Source organism: Somniosus microcephalus, chromosome 6, assembly GCF_052327205.1.
Source record: "Somniosus microcephalus isolate GS21.2 chromosome 6, FLI_Smic_1.0, whole genome shotgun sequence".
In the NCBI taxonomy this organism is placed as follows: domain Eukaryota; kingdom Metazoa; phylum Chordata; class Chondrichthyes; order Squaliformes; family Somniosidae; genus Somniosus; species Somniosus microcephalus.
Window position 1 is genome coordinate 246,393,041 of NC_140992.1, and position 18,425 is coordinate 246,411,465.

Consider the following 18,425-nt stretch of genomic DNA (forward strand, 5'->3'; position numbering starts at 1 on the left):
GAGTGGGGCTTGAATGCACAACCTTCTGATTCAGAGGTGAGAATGTTACCACTAAGCCAAGGCTGACACCTTGATGATGTAAAGCTAGGCCGTGAAGCTATTTGAAGGTACGAGCAAGAATTTTATAATCAATTCAGTGAGGAAAGAGCATCAATGGAGGTTTGCAAGGATCGATTAGTGGGATTTTGCGCAGGATAGGACATGGGTAGCTGAGTTCTGGTGCATTGGAATTTATGTTTTGTGCAGCTTTAGAGGCCAGCATTGGTAGAGTTCTGGAACTGATAAAGGCATTGTACTGTCAGTAACTTGTTGTGTCTTATTGCTTCTGTGTGTTATCTTTCTAGCCTGGATGTATTGGTCTGACGTTATGTATTTACCGCTTTGCAGAATAGACAGGAGAAGTTGGACTCTGATGTAATATACTGTAGTTAAAGGGTAATTGTTAGTCCTGCCCCTCTCTGAGCGGGCTTCAGTTCGCTGGAGACTCGGTCCACTTATGCCAACTGCCTTTTTGGTGGGGGCTTGAGTTGAAAATATTGGGAGAAAGTCCAAACTGTAACAGTATATCTGATAAATACTAACATGTTCAACATGTATAGTAAAAAAACAAATGCAGTTGTATTGTGCTTTTACCATTATAATTTCGCACATTTATCCTATTCGGTTGTTTTAGAAATTGCTTTTGGCAATTATTGAAGAGAAGAATTCATCCCATCCCGATCTGCATCTCTTTCAATACAGCGACTTGAAAAGGAAAATGCTGTTTTTTGCAGAAAGCTTAATTGACAACTCTGAACCATATCTTCTTCGCGTATGTATTCTGATTCAGTTCCTTTGTCGTATAATCAAATGTACTTTAGCACTTGAGAAAGTATTTCAAGTTTACTTGTTCTGCAAATGTGTCCATTCACAATGTTTGTTTATTTTGTTCATTCACAGCACCCCCCCCCCCCCCCCACCCAGCTCGAGGTCTCTTCATGCCACGCAACTTTCCAATTAAAGTTGATTAGCGTAGTGCTTCCTCATGAGGTCTTTTGATCAGCATTTTTTTTTAATTAAGAAAAAATAAAATAGAAGAGGACTAATGTAAAATAATTATATTATTTCTTCTACTTTGCTTCTGGACTCGAGTTCGCTTTTAAACTTGTAGCATTTCAAAAATATTAAGCTATGTAAAAGTACACTAAAAATAGTGCAAAAGACAAAAATTGAAGAGTACTTCGTTATTCAGCATAACTGAATAAAAAAAGAAACCATTGATTATTGGGTTTGTTTAATTTGCATTGATACAGTTATACATGTATACTTTTTTGTACTATTTAAATGCTTTGCGCATTCTATGTAAACTCACTGAAAATTTTGTGAGGATTGCTCATTTGTAGTGTTTTTTTCCCCTGAGCTGTGCTAACTTCTGTGGTTGTGTATTTTTTTTAAGTTCTCATTGCAAAGTTATGTATTTGCTGCTAATTTGTAGCAAGTGCATATTTAGGATTGCATGCTTTTTGATCCAAGTTCCCCAGTGCTAATTGCTTTCAAGCTATTGTTGTCTGGGTTATCTCCACCCAATTTTTTTCTGTCATTTTTATTAGACATCCATCTTTTTCTGCCTTGTCAAGCATTCTGTTCGCTTTCATTGTGCAAGGAGCGCTAAAGAAATATTAGTAGCAGTAGTAAAATGGGTATAGTAAATTTCCTAGTTCTAACATACGAACAAACATACGGACAGGTAAAGACCCTCTGGTCCATCGAGCCCGTTCCACACCATTGCGATACCTTGTGTATATCACTCCACCCCACCCGAAACCATGTGATCTCCTGGGAGAGGCGAAAAAACAGATTAAAACACCCAGACCAATTTTGGGGTGGGGGGGTAAATCTGGGAAATTCCTCTCCATCCCGTCTAGGTGATCGAAGCTAGTCCAGGAGATCAGTCTGGCCCTGAAATCCCTACAGTACCTACCTTCTGTAAGAGGTGATCTCCGCCCCAGCCAGAAACAGGCCCAGCTTTCGCTTGAAGGAATTCAGCAAATCAGCATCCACCGCACGAGACGGCAGTCTGTTCCAGAGGGCCACTATTTTCCGGGAAAAGAATCACCTTCTGACGTCTAACCTAGATCAGGCCTTGTACAACTTAAGTTTGTGACCCCTGGCCCTCCCTCGCCTATTTAATGGGAACAAACTCTCAACTGGAACACAATCTACTCCCTTCATTATCTTATATAAACCTCAATCAGATCACTCCTAAGTCTACGCATCTGTAAAGTGAAGCGTCCCAACTCTTTTAGCCTATCTTGATAACTAAGATGCTTTAAACTGGGAATTAGCCTAGTGGCCCTCCTCTGCACCCTTTTCAAAGCCTCAATATCACCCACCATGCGAGGAGACCAAAACTGGACACCGTATTCCAAGTGAGGCCTGACCAAGGTCTTGTACAAGGACAAAATAGGATGCCTCGTCTTGTACTCAATTACCCTATGGATACACCCAAACCTCCTATTTGCTCTAGCTATCGCTTCACGGCATTGCTCATGTACCTTTAGAGATGTATGCATTAGAATGCCCAAATTTCTTTCTCGCTCCACCTTCTTTAATGCTTTTCCCTGAAGGATGTATGAATGTTGAGCATTTGCCCTGCCCACATGCATAACACTGCACTTGCCCAAGTTATACAAATTTTGCCAGTCTTGCGGCCAATCTCTCAACACATTAAGATCTGCCTGATGCAGACGAGCATTGTCTAACACTCGCACAGATGTTGGTATCATCTGCAAATTTGCAGATCGTGCCCCCAACACCTACATCCAGATCATCAATAAAAATAGTAAAGAGCAACAGTCCCAACACAGATCCCAGCAGGACACCACTGGAGACCTGTCTCCAAACCGATTCAAATACATCGATAACTACTTTTTGCCTATGTCCCGCCAGCCAGTTCTCAATCCAGCTCGATATATTACCACTAATATCAGAGGCTTCGCTCTTTCGAGAAGCCTCTTGTGCGGTACCTTAACAAAAGTGGGTTTTTTGGTAGAAAAGGCAGGGATTTATTTTTAACAGGACTAAAATGTGCATAAATTTGCCCTTCTTGAACTGACGGGTACATTTGCTGACCGTGTACAGATTACAGAACAGTGCTGCACAAGTTCAGTAGATTTCTTGAGTGAGATTTCACAAAAAAAAGACTAAGAAGAATAAATATTGGTCATTTGTGATTTGCTCTCAGAGTGCAAAAAACTCCACTTCAAGAGCTGTAGCAGAAGTGCAAGATGAGGAACTGAGATTTGACTCTAATCAAGAGGTGCATCAGAACAGGCAGGCGTCCGATCGGAATAAAGGCTCATCGAATCCAATGGATGAATGTTGCATCTGTTCTAAAAGGTGGTTGGAACATTTTAATCAACTTAAGCTATATTTCAAAATTGCTAAATGTGTAAAAAAAGAAAAGTTAAACTCCAGCCTGCTGCAAAGACTCATTTAAGGAAATGATCTGGAGTAAATTTCAAGTTTTGACACCTTAGTAAAGAAAAATTGTAACTTGTTCACTGTTTCTGTTTCCTAACAGTAATCTTAGTGAAAATTAACTTTGCCCTCTGGTGCTGTCAGTGTTTTAGTTCTCTATTCTGCATTCAAATGCATTGGAATTACATTTCAAGAAGTGTTGGGATATGTAAAATAGAATTAATATTGGATGTAGTGGTCCTTTTAATTGCATTGCCGTTTCAAAGCACAATTGCTTGTCTTTTAAAATTCACTAATATCAATACAAAATAATCACAACCCCCAGCAACGTTTTTGACTTGGCCCTTTTTCTTGTTCTCTGGATGTGGGTGACACTGGCAAAGTCGCATTTATAGTCCATCACTCGATGCCCTGAGAAGGTGGTGGTGGAAGGAGAAGGTGCCTTCTCCTTGAACCAGTGCAGTCCTTGTGATGGTGCTCCCACAATGGTGGTAGGTAGGGAATTCCAGGATATTTACCTAGCAATGATGAAGGAAAGGTGATAGGTGTCAAAGTTAAGCTGGTGTTTGACTTGAAAGGGAACTTGGAGGTGGTGGGAAAAAACAGCAACTTAAAAAAATATTTTTTTACAAAATAGAAAACTTTTTTACATTTAAGAGTGTTCCAGCAAATAGTATTTCCTCAGTCACAAGCAACCATTTAATTCCCTTGTAAAATAATTTACGGTCTCTGCTTCAACTTCAATTCAGAAAACTCTGCATTCTAACCACCCTCCCAAGAATTTTTTTCAGCTTTTCCTTTAATTCTTTTTATGATTATTTTAAATGTACGCCCTCTTGTTACCATGTTACCAACTGGGGAAACAGTCCATACTATTTACCTTATTATTCATAAATTTAGACATCTATGAGATCACCCGTTAACTTCCTCAGATATAATGGCATGTATTCTCAACATGACCTTTATCGGAGGGCATATTGATGGAATAATTACGCATATTTGTGCAGTAGTTTAACACTGCAGGATTGGTGGGGAGGGAGAAATGCTGCAGGGGCCACCTCACTTTTCCTATTGGTGTTTTTAGGTTAGGTTCATCCTGTACAGCTGGGGATCAATGGTGTTGGTGTGCTCTTTTTGTCTGTCTGGGCATCAACCCATTCCTCCCTTTTGCTGGGTGTGTTATGGGGCTTGTGAGAGGACACTTATTATGAATTTAGAATATGCAACATTGTTTAGGAGATTTAAGGTATTAGAGCGATTGGTAGATTGGTCTTTTCTCATGCCTGACTTTTTAAATTTACCTACAGTGATCGTTTAATCTCTCTGCATATTGCAGAAATAATGATAGAAATAATTAAACAGATAACAATGCCATTATGATAGATGGATCAAAAGTTAGACCTGCCACTTTTAATTTGCAACTTGGAAAGGGTTAGGCATCACCCTAACTACCCCCCTGTCAAGCAGCCTGAAGTTCATGTTAATGGTTCCTGAATTAGCAATGTATAGCCTGACATATTTTTAATTCAACAGGACTCAAAACATGCATGCTGTTTAAACTCTTTTTTTTAATTGTCTGTGTCTGCGCCAATCTTACTTTTTCCACGAGGTGTTCATTTTGCACCATGTAGTGTTTTATGAAAAAGTAGTACGTTTTATCAACAAGTACTATTTTACAGGCTTGGAATTTTTGTGGAGGCAGAACTTCAATCAGCTTGGCTATCCGAAGCAGTTGTGGCACTGCTGTAATGTATATTTGTATTGAAAAATCAAATTATACGGTGGGCTGTGCCACAGAGTGATAAGGATGTGGATTTGTGCCTATGAATCCCCTTAGGATCCATTTATGATCGCCGCCCTACTGTGGTGAGGAAGCATCAAGCAAAGATTGGGAGTTACCTGCAGAGGGAGAAAATGAGATGGGAGTACACCCCAGGCCAGGCTTGTTCACCATTATGTTCAGAATTAAAGTCTAATCTATCCTTTAAAGCCAATATGCATTGTGCAAAGACATTCTGGGGAAGGAAGAAATTTACTTCAGGTACACTTTTAATAAGTTGCTTGCCTATAAAATTGAAGTATGAGAAAATGCCAACGGTAAGCATTCTAGCCATTAGTTCAATTTTAAAAAAAACTAGATTTCCCCCTCTCCCAACTTGCTCCAGTTGCTTGTCATTCTTCATGTGTGAACCTAGATGGTCAATGTTGACAGGTTATTTGACTGCAGAGGACCATTTTAACAAAGCCAAGTCATATCCTCATCTGACGTCCACACGTGCACTCCTCAGTAAGGGCCACTGGATAGAGTTCAGGAGCTGAAATCCTGGCTGATTTCCCCCCACCCCCCATCCATTCCTAGGCTAGGGTAGCTGTGTAAAATTGGAACGTCTACTAATCATCTCAGCTAAGAACAACTAACTTGGTACAGACCAAGTTACAACCCTGAGACCTATACTGTATGGCTCAGCACCAAACCAGATGGTGCATTTACCAACCTGAGCTATGGGAAGCTTGGGTTGTGTTCCTAGCATTGAGTTCCTTAATGGTAAGAATAAGAAATCCTGCAATGTTTATTTAGAGAAGTTTATGTTCTGAACAGACTAGTTGTTGTTCTTGACGTATCTTCCTCCCTGACAAGCTCACTAAAATTGAGAACATTGTATGGGGAATTATGTGTGAAACTATATCCTATCACTCTGTTGTGCAATGAATTTCTAAACCAATGGTCTGTAAAAAGAAGAAAAGAAAGACTTACATTTATATAGCGCCTTTCATGTCCAACGGACGTCTCAAGGCGCTTTACAGCCAATGAAGTACTTTTGGAATGTAGTCACTGTTGTAATGTAGGAAACATGGCAGCCAATTTGCATACAGCAAGCTCCCATAAATAGCAATGTGATGATGACCAGATACCGTAATCTGTTTTTGTTATGTTGATTGAGGGATAAATATTGGCCGGGACACCGGGGCGAACTCCCCCGCTCTTCGAAATAGCGCCATGGGACCTTTTACGTCCACCTGAGAGCGTGGACGGGGCCGAAACGTCTCATCCGAAAGACACGGGCTAGATTGACACATACTTTCCTACAATGTTTCAAAATATTCACAAGTTGTGTTGGGGAAAAAAAGCATGTTCATGTTGAAATGCCAAAATCCAGAGAAACAGATAATCCTATAACGACAAATTTGCATTCTTTCTAGAGTGGAATCTCGGCCTGGCCTTCCTAGCAGTCTTGTAGCACTACAAACAGCATTCTGCATCCTCCATAAATCAACAGTGGATCCAATGTCATCCTTTAAGAAGATAGATTTATTGGATTTTGAAATGCCTGAAAACAGCAAAGCACAACAGATGGCAAGATGCAAGAAGCAGAGGACTGAGGCAAAGGCTATTCAACAATTTGATAAGCCAGATGTAAAATGCATACAGGCTGTTTCTCGGTTTATTATAGATCCAGACAGTCAGGATGAGGTCGAACATCTTGATACCATAGCCAAGTCTGGTAGCAGACAGGAAATTCAACATGACAGAGTGAACCCCCTACAGTCACATAATAAAGATGGCTCTTTTAAAGAAATCTCGCATAAGAAAACCACCTTGCAACAAGTCAAGAGGTTAGAATCGTTAAACTATATAGTCTTTAACTTCATGTATGTTTTTCTCAAAAATGTACTTGATTGGGGAAAGACTATACAGGAAACTTTCTGGTATCCGGCACGGACGGGACCGAGCTGGTACTATCAACATTGCCGGAGAATCGAGCGCTATAGTTAAAATATAGGGAGCTTCTGAGCTCCGTATAAAGCAACAAACCCTGTTAGCACAGCTTGCAAGCGTCTGTAGCTTAGCAACAGCTTCAGTTAGACGCTTGCACAGCCAGAAATGAGTAAAAAAAAAGTAACTAAAAGTAAAAAAAGTTATCTGAACCGACTCCTGAATTTTGCCGGTTAACCAACATTTCCGGTTATTTAGTGGCCGGTTAATCGAAAGTTTCCTGTAGTAAGTTAAGCCATACTGGAGTACAAGTTGAATTCTAATTTTTTTTTTTTGCTGTTCCCTTTTTTTCCCTCCTAAAGGCACTGACTTTTGCTGGAATGGATTTCTATAGAGGAACATCAGACCTCTGGTACCTAGTCTTAACTGGCCATTCTGAACCTAGACTGAAATAGTTTCGAGGTTATTTGACCGTGGAGGGAATCATAGATGATTATTTTTCTCTTTCCCCTGCCCCGCCCTGTGTATCCACATGCATGAACTTCACCATAGGGGCCACTCGGTAACATCTAGGAGTGGGAGCCCCAGCTGATTATATTTTTCTCTTCCCATGTCTACTTTTTTGCTTCTGGCCAGTTGTGGCACCTTTACCCCAGGAACCACACATTTTCTGATATGTTATAAATTAGAACAGAAGCATTGAATAGTCAATTACTTTGTTCTGAATTGTCTGAAAAGTGTTGTGTAATAGCCCAAGCTCAGCCACTGTATGAGACACCAGATTACAAATAGTGATTCAACGGACCATTTCAACCAAGAGTGATATTTCGCTAATGTCATCTGAATCTGAATAGTGGTTGCTGTTTCAACCTTGCTGTGAGGTGTCTAGTACTTTAATCTTTTTCCAACAAAAAATTGGACTGTGATTTTGTTTTGCTAAATCAGATAAAGGCTCATGTATTTTTCCTCATCATGTGTATGTGGGAGAAACCATCTGACAGCAACTCTTGGATGTAAACCATTCTGGGAGAATACATTTTACTTGCAAAATTCCCATGTAGGTTCTTCTGCTAGAATACTAGTAAAAAAATGGTGGTAACAGAAATGTTCTGTCTGTGGCTTTGTGGTATTGCTCCACAAAAGGACTTAACGCACTACTCATAACTGGAGACGGAGATAAGAAGGAACACACTTAAGTATCACAATAGCTGTAGCAGTACTGCTTTAAGTTTCATCAGCCATTTATGGTATTGGTCTCACTTTAGCAAAAGCAATAAATTACAATTATAAATAACAACAGAAAATGCTGGAAATACTCAGCAGGCCAGGCAGCATCCGTGGAGCGAGAAACAGAGTTAACGTTTCAGGTCTGGGACTCTTCATCAGAACTGGAAAAAGCTGGAGATGTAACATATTAAGCGGGTGCAGAGACAAGGAGGGGGGGTGTTGGGAAGGGAGGAAGGAATTGAAGGAATATACTGTGCTTATGTAAGAGGCAGGAAAGATAAAATGTTGCAAATGGGAATGGCAAAATCATACAGCATGAAAAATGGGGGCAGGGGTTATAGTTTGAAATTGTTGAACTCAATGTGGAGTCCAGAAGGCTGTAAAGTGCCTAATCGAAAGATGAGGTGCTGTTCCTGGAGCTTACATTGAGCTTCATTGGAACAATAATAGGCCGAGGACAGAGAGATCAGAGTGGGAATGAAGCAGAGAATTAAAGTGACAGGTGACCGGAAGCTCAGGGTCACCCTTACAGACTTTAGAAGGCACTTTACAGCCTCCTGGACTCAACATTGAGTTCAACAATTTCAAGCTATAACCCCTGCCCCCATTTTTCATGCTGTATGATTTTGCCATTCCCATTTGCAACATTTATCTTTCCTGCCTCTTAGTATGTTCCTTCAATTCCTCCCTCCCCTCCCAAACCCCCTGTCTCTGCACCTGCTTAATATCTGTTACATCTCCAGCTTTTTCCAGTCCTGATGAAGGGTCCCAGACCTGAAACGTTAACTCTCTTTCTCTCCACGGATGCTGCCTGGCCTGCTGAGTGTTTCCAGCATTTTCTGTTGTTATTTCAGATTTCCAGCATCCGCAGTATTTTGCTATTAAATTACAATTATACGTTGTTAACATAACTCTTCTTTGGGAATATGACAAAACCGGTATTAGGTCTGGCAAATATAGTGGTTAAAGTAGTCTTTGCCATTTGCTACATGGTGGAAAGATCCAGCTTTCCATGCCATTTTCCAAAAGACAGCAGTATTGTTACTTGTGATGGTTGGTGTCTAATTATTTTAAATGATCAATTAGGAATAACTGCTTGAATTATCCTGGAGAGATTGAGGACAAGGAAGAGTGGAGCGATGAAGAATTTCTTTTTGATGTATCTCGAGACATTTCCATCCGTGAGTAAAATAGCAATGTACAAATTTTGATCTTTGGATGTGAACGATGCTGGCAAGGCTGCATTTATTGCTAATCCCTAGTTACCCATAAGGTGTGTTGGGCCTTCTCTTTGAACTGCTGGAGGTCTTGTGGTAATGGCTAGGTAGGGAATTCCAGGATTATTACCCTGTGATGATGAAGGAACAGCAATTTTATGTCCAAGTCAAGATGATGTGTGACTTGGAGAACTTTTCGGGTGGCGGTGTTTCCACAACACTGCTACTCTGGTCCTCCTTGGTGTAAGAGTTTGCGGGACTGGGAGGTGCTATCGAAGTAAGTTTGGGAGATGCTGCAGTGCATTCTGTAGATAGTAGATATTTTCACCATAGTAAGCCCGAGGTGGAGGGAGCGTATATCCGGTTTAGTGGCAGATACTGATCAAGCGGACTCCTTTGTCGTAGACGGTGTCAACATTTTTGAGTGTTGTGGCTGCACTCACCTAGGCAAGTGGTGAGTATTCCCATCAGACTCCTGGCCTGAGCGTTGTAGATGGTGGAGAGGCATTGAGGGGCCATAAGGTGAGCCACGAGTTGCAGAGTAACCAGTCTCTTCCCCGTTCTTGTAGCCATGGTGTTGATATAACTGATCCAGTTAGCATCTGGTAATGATGAACCTTAGGATGTTGATGATATGGGAAATTTGGCAGATGCCGTTAGATTCACTCTTCCAGCAAATTATGGCCCAATGTATTAATTGCAGCACTTGTTATGGCAATTGACTTATCCATCTGATTTTAAGCTTAATTACTGTTGATTTCTTACACAGGGAATGGAAGAACTTCTCCAACAGAGAGTCATTTTTCATGCTCCTCTAAACGCCAGGTAATTTGCTTACCTTGAAACTTGTATACTTTGGTTTGATATCCTATACATTGAGGTTGATTTATGTGCAATTTACCTACATGTCCCAATTTCATTTGCAAATCTTGTGGTATCACTTTAAATTTTCTGAAGGTGCATTAGGAAGGAATCTTTACACAAGTAAATAAAACAGCATTGTTTATTTGATTAAGTATTCTTTTAGTGTGGCTCTGTTTTAATCGTACTTCAGTCTGTTGAAATTTGTCATGTTATTGAATGCCATCTTTTTGTTCACTGTCTCTCCACCTCTCTCGACCCCTCCTGCTGCCTCTGTGTTGTCGGACTACTTGTCGGACATCTAGTCCTGGATGAGCTGCAATTTCATGCTGTAAACATTGGAGAGACTGAAGCCATTGGCCCAGAAATTAGGATCGGGGGCTTGCCGCGCGTGCAAGCCCCCCGATGTGCACTCACCCGGCGCACCGACATCTGAAGCCTGGGCCTGCTTGGAATTCCTGTCACTGGCCCGGTTCAGCTGTCGGCGCGCTGTGCTTGCCTGATCCAGCGGCGTAGTTAGTGCGATGTGCCGGCTGGGATCAGGTGAGCACTGTGCAGCCAATCAGGGGAGGGGAAACTTCATTCATGAGTTTGATAGTAAGAACTGTCAAACTCATGAAAAGTACGGGTGCCCAAAAGACTAGTTTAACTTTAAATAAAATTTTAAAAAACATCCCAATAATTAAATAAACTATAAATAACTTTAAAAAACTATTTTAAACAATTAATCAAATTTTTGAAAAAAATAATTTTTTAAGAAATCGGGTCTAAAAATAAACTTACCTTACTGTAAAGTCCTTAAAAACAATAAAACTGTGGAAAAAATGTTATAATTTTAAATAATAGACCACTTACCTTAAAGAATCAAGTCCTTACGCCTCCTTTTTATATGTCTAAAAAGTTCAGGCCCTTGCACACGGGCAAACCTGTCAAAAAGAAGGAAGTTCAACGCGTGCGCGCAGAGTCCTGCGCACACGCGTTGGACCTCTGAACCCCTTGGAGGAAATGCCGGTTTCCTGCGCATGCGCTGTGCATGCTGAAATCCGGCACGTCCAACGGGCCCACGCGTGAGTACACCGTCCGTACTCACGCGTTGGGACCGGAATTACTGGCCCATTGTCTTTGGCCCCTGCCACGATCTCCGTACCCTTGCCAATGATTCCATCCCCTCTCCAGCCACTATCTCCGGTTGAACCCGACTGTTGGCAACCTCGGAGTCGTATTTGAACCCATGCTGAGTTTCCAATTTCACATCCGTCCCCATCGCAAAGACCGCTTACTTCCACCTCCATAACAACGCACTTCTCTGCTGCTGCCTCAGCCCATTTTCTGCCAAAACCCTCATCCATGCCTTTCTCACCTTCTGACTCAACCATTCCAATACTCTCCTGGCCAGCCTCTGACCCTTCACCCTCCATAATCGTCAGTTCATCCAAAAACTCTGCTGCTCATATCCTATCGTGCACCAAGTGCCACTCGCGTATCACCCCTGTGCTCGCTGACCCGCATGGGCTCCTGGTCCCCAATGCCTCCCATTTAAAACTCATTTCATGTTTAAATCCCTTCATGGCCTTGCAATTCCCTATCTCTGTAACCTTCTCCAGCCCTACAACCCTCCGACAATTCTGTGTTCCTCCCACTCTGGCCTCTTACTGATCCTGAAATTCCATCGCTCCACCATTGGTGGCCGTACCATCAGCCATCTAGGCCCTAAGCTCTGGAATCCCCTCCCTACCCCTCTCTGCCTCTCCTCCTTTTAAGATCCTCCTTAGAACCCACCTCTTTGACAAAGCGTTGAGTTACCCCATCTAATATCTCCTCTTTCGATCCTATGTTGATTTTTGTCTGATTACACCTCTGTGAAACCCCTTGGAATGTTTTCTATGTTAACAGCGCTCTATAACTAAGCTGTTTTATGATGATGACGAGATATACTATCAGCAGAATGAGATGGCTGTCGGTGAAATTTAAGTTTTCCTCCCTTCAGAGCAACCTGCAGTAGTTGTGACAGGTTTAATACTTAACAGCTATAATATTGTACCTACATAGATTGCATTTAATTATTGGCCTCCAATACAGATGAACACATTACAGCATTGCAATAAGTAGTGTATAAAGAAAAAACCTGCATTTATATATCGCCTTATCATATCTCCAGACACCCCAAAGTGCTTCACAGCCAATTAACTACTTGTGAAATATAGTCACTGTTATGCATGGTTCCTCCTCCTCTCCTGACCTCCGCCTTCCCATTGCCAGAATTACAAATTCATTGTATAGTAATTGTTGATGCATACTATTACAAATTTGGGTCTGCCGTGAATACATTCTCTAGTTCAGTGACGTCGGTCACTCCCATAAGAAGCCTTGAGTCTTACTTTATGGAGGTTGCCTCACATTGCCCTTTCCTTGTATAATAGTGGGACTTGGCAGGTCTAACAATTGTACACCCTCATGACCGGAACTAAATGTCAGCATTCTTCTTGGAGATTTTTTTCAATTCTTACCAAAGACGAACTGAATTAACACTAGAAGAAATTAGGTTTGATTCGAATCATTAAACTGCTTTATTCCACAGTATGCTGAATGTATAGAGTAAAAGTTACGATTAGATTCCTTTAGTTCAATCAGTAAATCTTTGCATAATAATATAAAAATAATGAATATACTATGTCACTCCACTTCATCTTGCTTAATTTAAACAGAATAATTGCTATGTATTCTGTTGTAGAACCCAGGGCAGAACCTGCTCCCTGCAGTCTCCTATCTTTTTAACCTTCTCACAGAACTACATTATCTGACTACCTTTTGGTGTCTCTGTGTGCCTCTTCTTAACCCCCACTTCATAGACAGACAAAGATTGAAGTGTTTTCCAACAGTGGATGAGAAGTCTTTTCTGATTACCCGTAAAAACTAACATCGTTTATTGTTTAATCTCTGGGGAAAACAACTTCTGTTTAGCATATTAGCCACTGTTTTTTCTGGGTGCTTTTTTTAAATAAAAAGAAAGTGCACACTGCTTTTAAAAACCCAATTTTAAAAGTAACCCTTTTCCAAATCCTTTCTGTGAATAAATTATCAAGTTTTAAAATGTGACAAGTGCCCATGCCCTAACAAGCAGTGAAGTCAGAGTATCCATGTGCTGGTGCTTATTTTCTTTTTCTTTTGTTGTGGAGTATTTTAAACCAACACTCGACACAAGGTTTTAGATCGATAGTCAAGTTATCTTTATTGCACCAGTGGGGAAACAGTCTGCTCTGTATTAGCCAGACTTTTTCCAAATTGGTACAGCAAACACTACATTTTTATACATATGTCCAGCTCATTCAAAATTCATTCCTGCCACCTGATTGGACCTTGGCCTGCATGCATCTTCACTGATTGGTTGCCTATGCTGCTGCGTTACATTAAAGTACCGCCTTTATTATCGGAAAAGTATATGTCCGTTATCCCTCAAGCTGTTGTTGCACCTATGACCTTTGTTTATGCCAGATGGGGTCTCATCAACATTGTATTTCTGACTCATTGTCCTCCTTTCCTGCCTCTCCAGGCCTCTTTTACTTCCAACTCATTGTTTTACTTTCCTGCCAGAACAGAACTTACATCCTCTTGGGCCTCTTATGGTTTCAACATCTGACTATGTTATCAACTTAGAAAAAGCTTACTAATGAGATTATTGTCTTTATTACACCATTCCGTGAAACTGCCAGCGATGTCCGTTTAACTCTTTCCCCACTGCAATTTGCTTTCTTACATTTAAGATTTCAATTGCAGTGTTTTTTATACAGAAAGAAGTGGTAGATGCGTTTGAATCCTTTTTGTACACAACCTCTTGATTCACTGCTATTCTTGATCAGATTCAAGAATGCCATTCAATTTAGGAGGGGTAGAACACCTTACTAGTTAAATGACTTTTGTGTTGGGTTGGGTTGGGTTACTCAACACAATGGCACAAAACTGTATGGGGGGGGGAAAATTCAGTATCGCCCCGTCTGGGGCGCCATTATCGGCCGTGCGCAAGGTTTAGTGCCTGGCGCTAATTATCGCCTCTGACGGCAAACTTGGCTTTTATTGCCCCTGGAGGTGATTGGAGCGCTAAATCAGGCGCTTCACACCTGTCTTAAGACACAAAGGCAGAGGAGCGAAGCGCTACCTCCGAGCGCTGGCGAAGCAAGGAAGGACAAATCAAAATGAACCTGCAAAGTGCTGCTCAGTACTCAAAACTCCTTCACACAGCGTTGAATCTCTCCAGAAGTCAGTCTCAGTCTCTCTCTCTCTCTCTCTCTCTCTCTCTCAGAATGTGTGGTGCAAAAATGTCACCGACAAAAGAAGGTAGGAAGCGGTCGCTTTTAAATAGTGCTCCCCCAGTCCCTTTCTGACAGCAAAATGCTCCCCTCAACCTGTCGTTGCTAGCGGCAGGGGGCGCCATTCAATATCCGGTCTGGGGCGCTAATGGGGCGTTGCGCACTCTACTGACGTCACGATCTGCCACGCAGGAGATCGTGGCGGTAGTGTTTAGCGCCGCTGCAAAATGTATAGTTAATTTCGTGAGCAGCGCAAACATCGCCGTGCCCGGGCGCTAGTTGCGTTGCGCCCCAATTAGCGCCCTCTTAAGGCGCTAATGGAAGGCGCAAACGACTGAATTTTCCCCCCTATAAGTCTGCAGATGAAGGTGAATTTTCATTATTCTAGACTGAAATTTGTAATTCTCGGAACCCACATTAAAAGGGGTAAAAATGCTTGGATTAAAGTGAATATATTGCTCCCTTGATAGCTCAGTGATGAAGACAGTGTGTAGATGAGCCTTATAGATCAGAAAGCCTTGGGGTTTGATTTCCGGTCTTTGCTGAGTTAGTTGATCCAACCAGAGTGGCAGTACAATTGTCCTCTGTGCCCAAGGAGGAGAAAATCAGCCAGAGTTATAACTCCTGATGATTGCTATCCAACAACCCTCTGGTGCTAAGTGTGTGCCTGTGGATGTCTGGTGAGAACAGCATTCAGCTTGTTGTGATGCATCCCTCAGTCAAATAACCTGTCAACACACTGTGTCTAGATTTACCCCTGAAGAATGACCACGTGAGTAAGGTTTGCTTTATTTTGATAGAATATATCATTTTTATAAGCATTAGATTCAATTGACTGTCGGATGTGTTAGCAGAAGTCACTAATGATCACTAACAGTGCATAGCCACTTTGAAATCATCATCTTTTGAAGTAGTCTGTAGTCAAGTACATTGTAGATTTTTTCCATTAAGTCTCCATGTTGATGGAGTGTGGTGCGATTGACTGATTACATAGGATTGCATTGGCCTGTTTCTGTGCAGTATAGCCTTTCGGGCCAACAAGTCCATGCTGGCGTATATGCTCCGTTCGAGCCTCCTCCCGTCTTCCCTCATCTAACTCTATCAGCATAACCCTCTATGCCCTTCTACCTCATCTGCTTATCTAGCCTCCCCTTAAATGCATCTATACCATTTGCCTCAATTACTCCCAGTGGTAGCAAGTTCCACGTTCTCACCACCCTCTGGGTAAAGAAGTTTCTGCTGAATTCAGAGTCTGGGTGGGGTAGAGGAGCAAAGGGATCTCGGAGTACAGATACACAAATCGCTAAAAGTAGCAACACAAGTTAACAAGGCCATAAAAAAAAAAAAACAAGCACTAAGGTTTATTTCTAGAGGGATAGAATTGAAAAGTACTGAAGTTATGCTAAACTCGTATCGGACCTTGGTTAGACCTCACTTGGAGTACTGCGTACAATTCTGGTCGCCATATTACAGAAAGGATATAGAGGCACTGGAGAGGGTGTGGAGAAGATTTACAAGGATGATACCCAAAATGCGAGGGTATACCTATCGGGGAAAGGATGAACAGGCTGGGCCTCTTTTCGCTTGGAAAAAAGAAGACTGAGGGGTGACCTAATAGAGGTCTTTAAAATTATGAAAGGTTTCGATAGAGTGGCTACAGAGAGAGTATTTCCACTTGTGGGAAGAGCATAACTAGAGACCATCAATATACAGGAAACTTTCGTTTAACCGGAGGTTAAATGTCTGGAAAGCTCTATCTACCGGCAAAATTCAGGAGCCGTTTCCTATTCGTTTTTTTACTTATCGTTGCTTTTTTTTTCCAGTCAGGCTCTGCAAGGTCTAGCTGAAGCTGTTACTTAGCTACAGAGACGCTTTTAAGCTGCGGCCGACTGTTTTGAAGCTGTTGCTAAGCAACAGGGTTTGTTGTTTTAACATTAGCGCTGGCTTCTACAGCAGTTTTGATGGGACGGCACCAGCTCTGTCCCGTCAGTGCTGGATACCAGAAAGTTTCCTGTAAGATAGTCACCAAGAAATCAAATAGGGAATTTGAGAAACAATCTTTCAGGCCTGCTTGGTCCCAGCCTTAAAGACGGTACTTACTAATTTATATTATACTAGCTGAAGTGCCCGACGCCGAGGCTTTTTTGAGGGCATGTTGTTGTTGGAAGAGAGAGAGAGAGAGCGACTGGGGGGGAAGAGAGAGAGCGACTGGGGGGTGTGGTAAACCACTGTTATACCTGCCTGTGTGGGTGTTTGTATTCCACTGTGTACATGTCTGTACATGCCTCGGCTGACTCCTCCCACGAGTCCAGGTATAAAGGTGACTGCTCCACAGTCCCTCTATTCTGGACTGGTCGACCACTCGAGGCACACCTTCATTCTCTTGTTAATAAAAGCCTGTTAGTTACTCGCTTAACCTCAGTCTTTTGAGTAATTGATAGCGCATCAGGGGGGAAGAGAGCGAGCGACTGGGGGGGGGAAGAGAGAGAGCGACGGGGGTGGGGAAGAGAGAGAGCGACTGGGGGGGAAGAGAGAGAGCGACTGGGGGGGGGAAGAGAGAGAGCGACTGGGGGGGAAGAGAGAGCGCGACTGGGGGGAAGAGAGAGAGCGACTGGGGGGGGGAAGAGAGAGCGACTGGGGGGGAAGAGAGAGAGCGACTGGGGGGAAGAGAGAGAGCGACTGGGGGGGAAGAGAGAGCGACTGGGGGGGAAGAGAGAGAGCGACGGGGGGAAGAGAGAGAGAGCGACTGGGGGGGGAAGAGAGAGAGAGCGACTGGGGGGGAAGAGAGAGAGAGCGACTGGGGGGGGAAGAGAGAGAGAGCGACTGGGGGGGGAAGAGAGAGAGAGCGACTGGGGGGGAAGAGAGAGAGAGCGACTGGGGGGGAAGAGAGAGAGCGACTGGGGGGGAAGAGAGAGAGAGCGACTGGGGGGGAAGAGAGAGAGAACGACTGGGGGGGAAGAGAGAGAGAACGACTGGGGGGGAAGAGAGAGAGAGCGACGGGGGGGAAGAGAGAGAGAGCGCGACTGGGGGGGAAGAGAGAGAGCGCGACTGGGGGGGGAGAGAGAGAGCGACTGGGGGGGAAGAGAGAGAGAGCGACTGGGGGGGAAGAGAGAGAGAGCGACTGGGGGGGAAGAGAGAGAGCGACTGGGGGGGAAGAGAGAGAGAGCGACTGGGGGGGAAGAGAGAGCGAGCGACTGGGGGGGAAGAGAGAGAGAGCGACTGGGGGGGAAGAGAGAGAGAGCGACTGGGGGGGAAGAGAGAGAGAGCGACTGGGGGGGAAGAGAGAGAGAGCGACTGGGGGGGAAGAGAGAGAGAGCGACTGGGGGGGAAGAGAGAGAGAGCGACTGGGGGGGAAGAGAGAGAGAGCGACTGGGGGGGAAGAGAGAGAGAGCGACTGGGGGGGAAGAGAGAGAGAGCGACTGGGGGGGAAGAGAGAGAGAGCGACTGGGGGGGAAGAGAGAGAGAGCGACTGGGGGGGAAGAGAGAGAGAGCGACTGGGGGGGAAGAGAGAGAGAGCGACTGGGGGGGAAGAGAGAGAGAGCGACTGGGGGGGAAGAGAGAGAGAGCGACTGGGGGGGAAGAGAGAGAGAGCGACTGGGGGGGAAGAGAGAGAGAGCGACTGGGGGGGAAGAGAGAGAGAGC

The 18,425-nt window shown here is 43.3% G+C and overlaps 1 protein-coding gene across 1 annotated transcript in view; it reads left to right on the top strand.

The window, feature by feature from the left end:
• terf2 (telomeric repeat binding factor 2) overlaps positions 1-18,425 on the top strand; it is a 35,759-nt gene that overhangs the window by 12,098 nt on the left and 5,236 nt on the right. Inside the window, exons 5-9 of the mRNA XM_085991723.1 lie at positions 674-811; positions 3,224-3,378; positions 6,661-7,074; positions 9,488-9,582; positions 10,388-10,443. Of these exons, the coding sequence (XP_085847849.1) occupies positions 674-811; positions 3,224-3,378; positions 6,661-7,074; positions 9,488-9,582; positions 10,388-10,443 (858 nt within the window). The remainder of the gene's footprint in view (positions 1-673; positions 812-3,223; positions 3,379-6,660; positions 7,075-9,487; positions 9,583-10,387; positions 10,444-18,425) is intronic.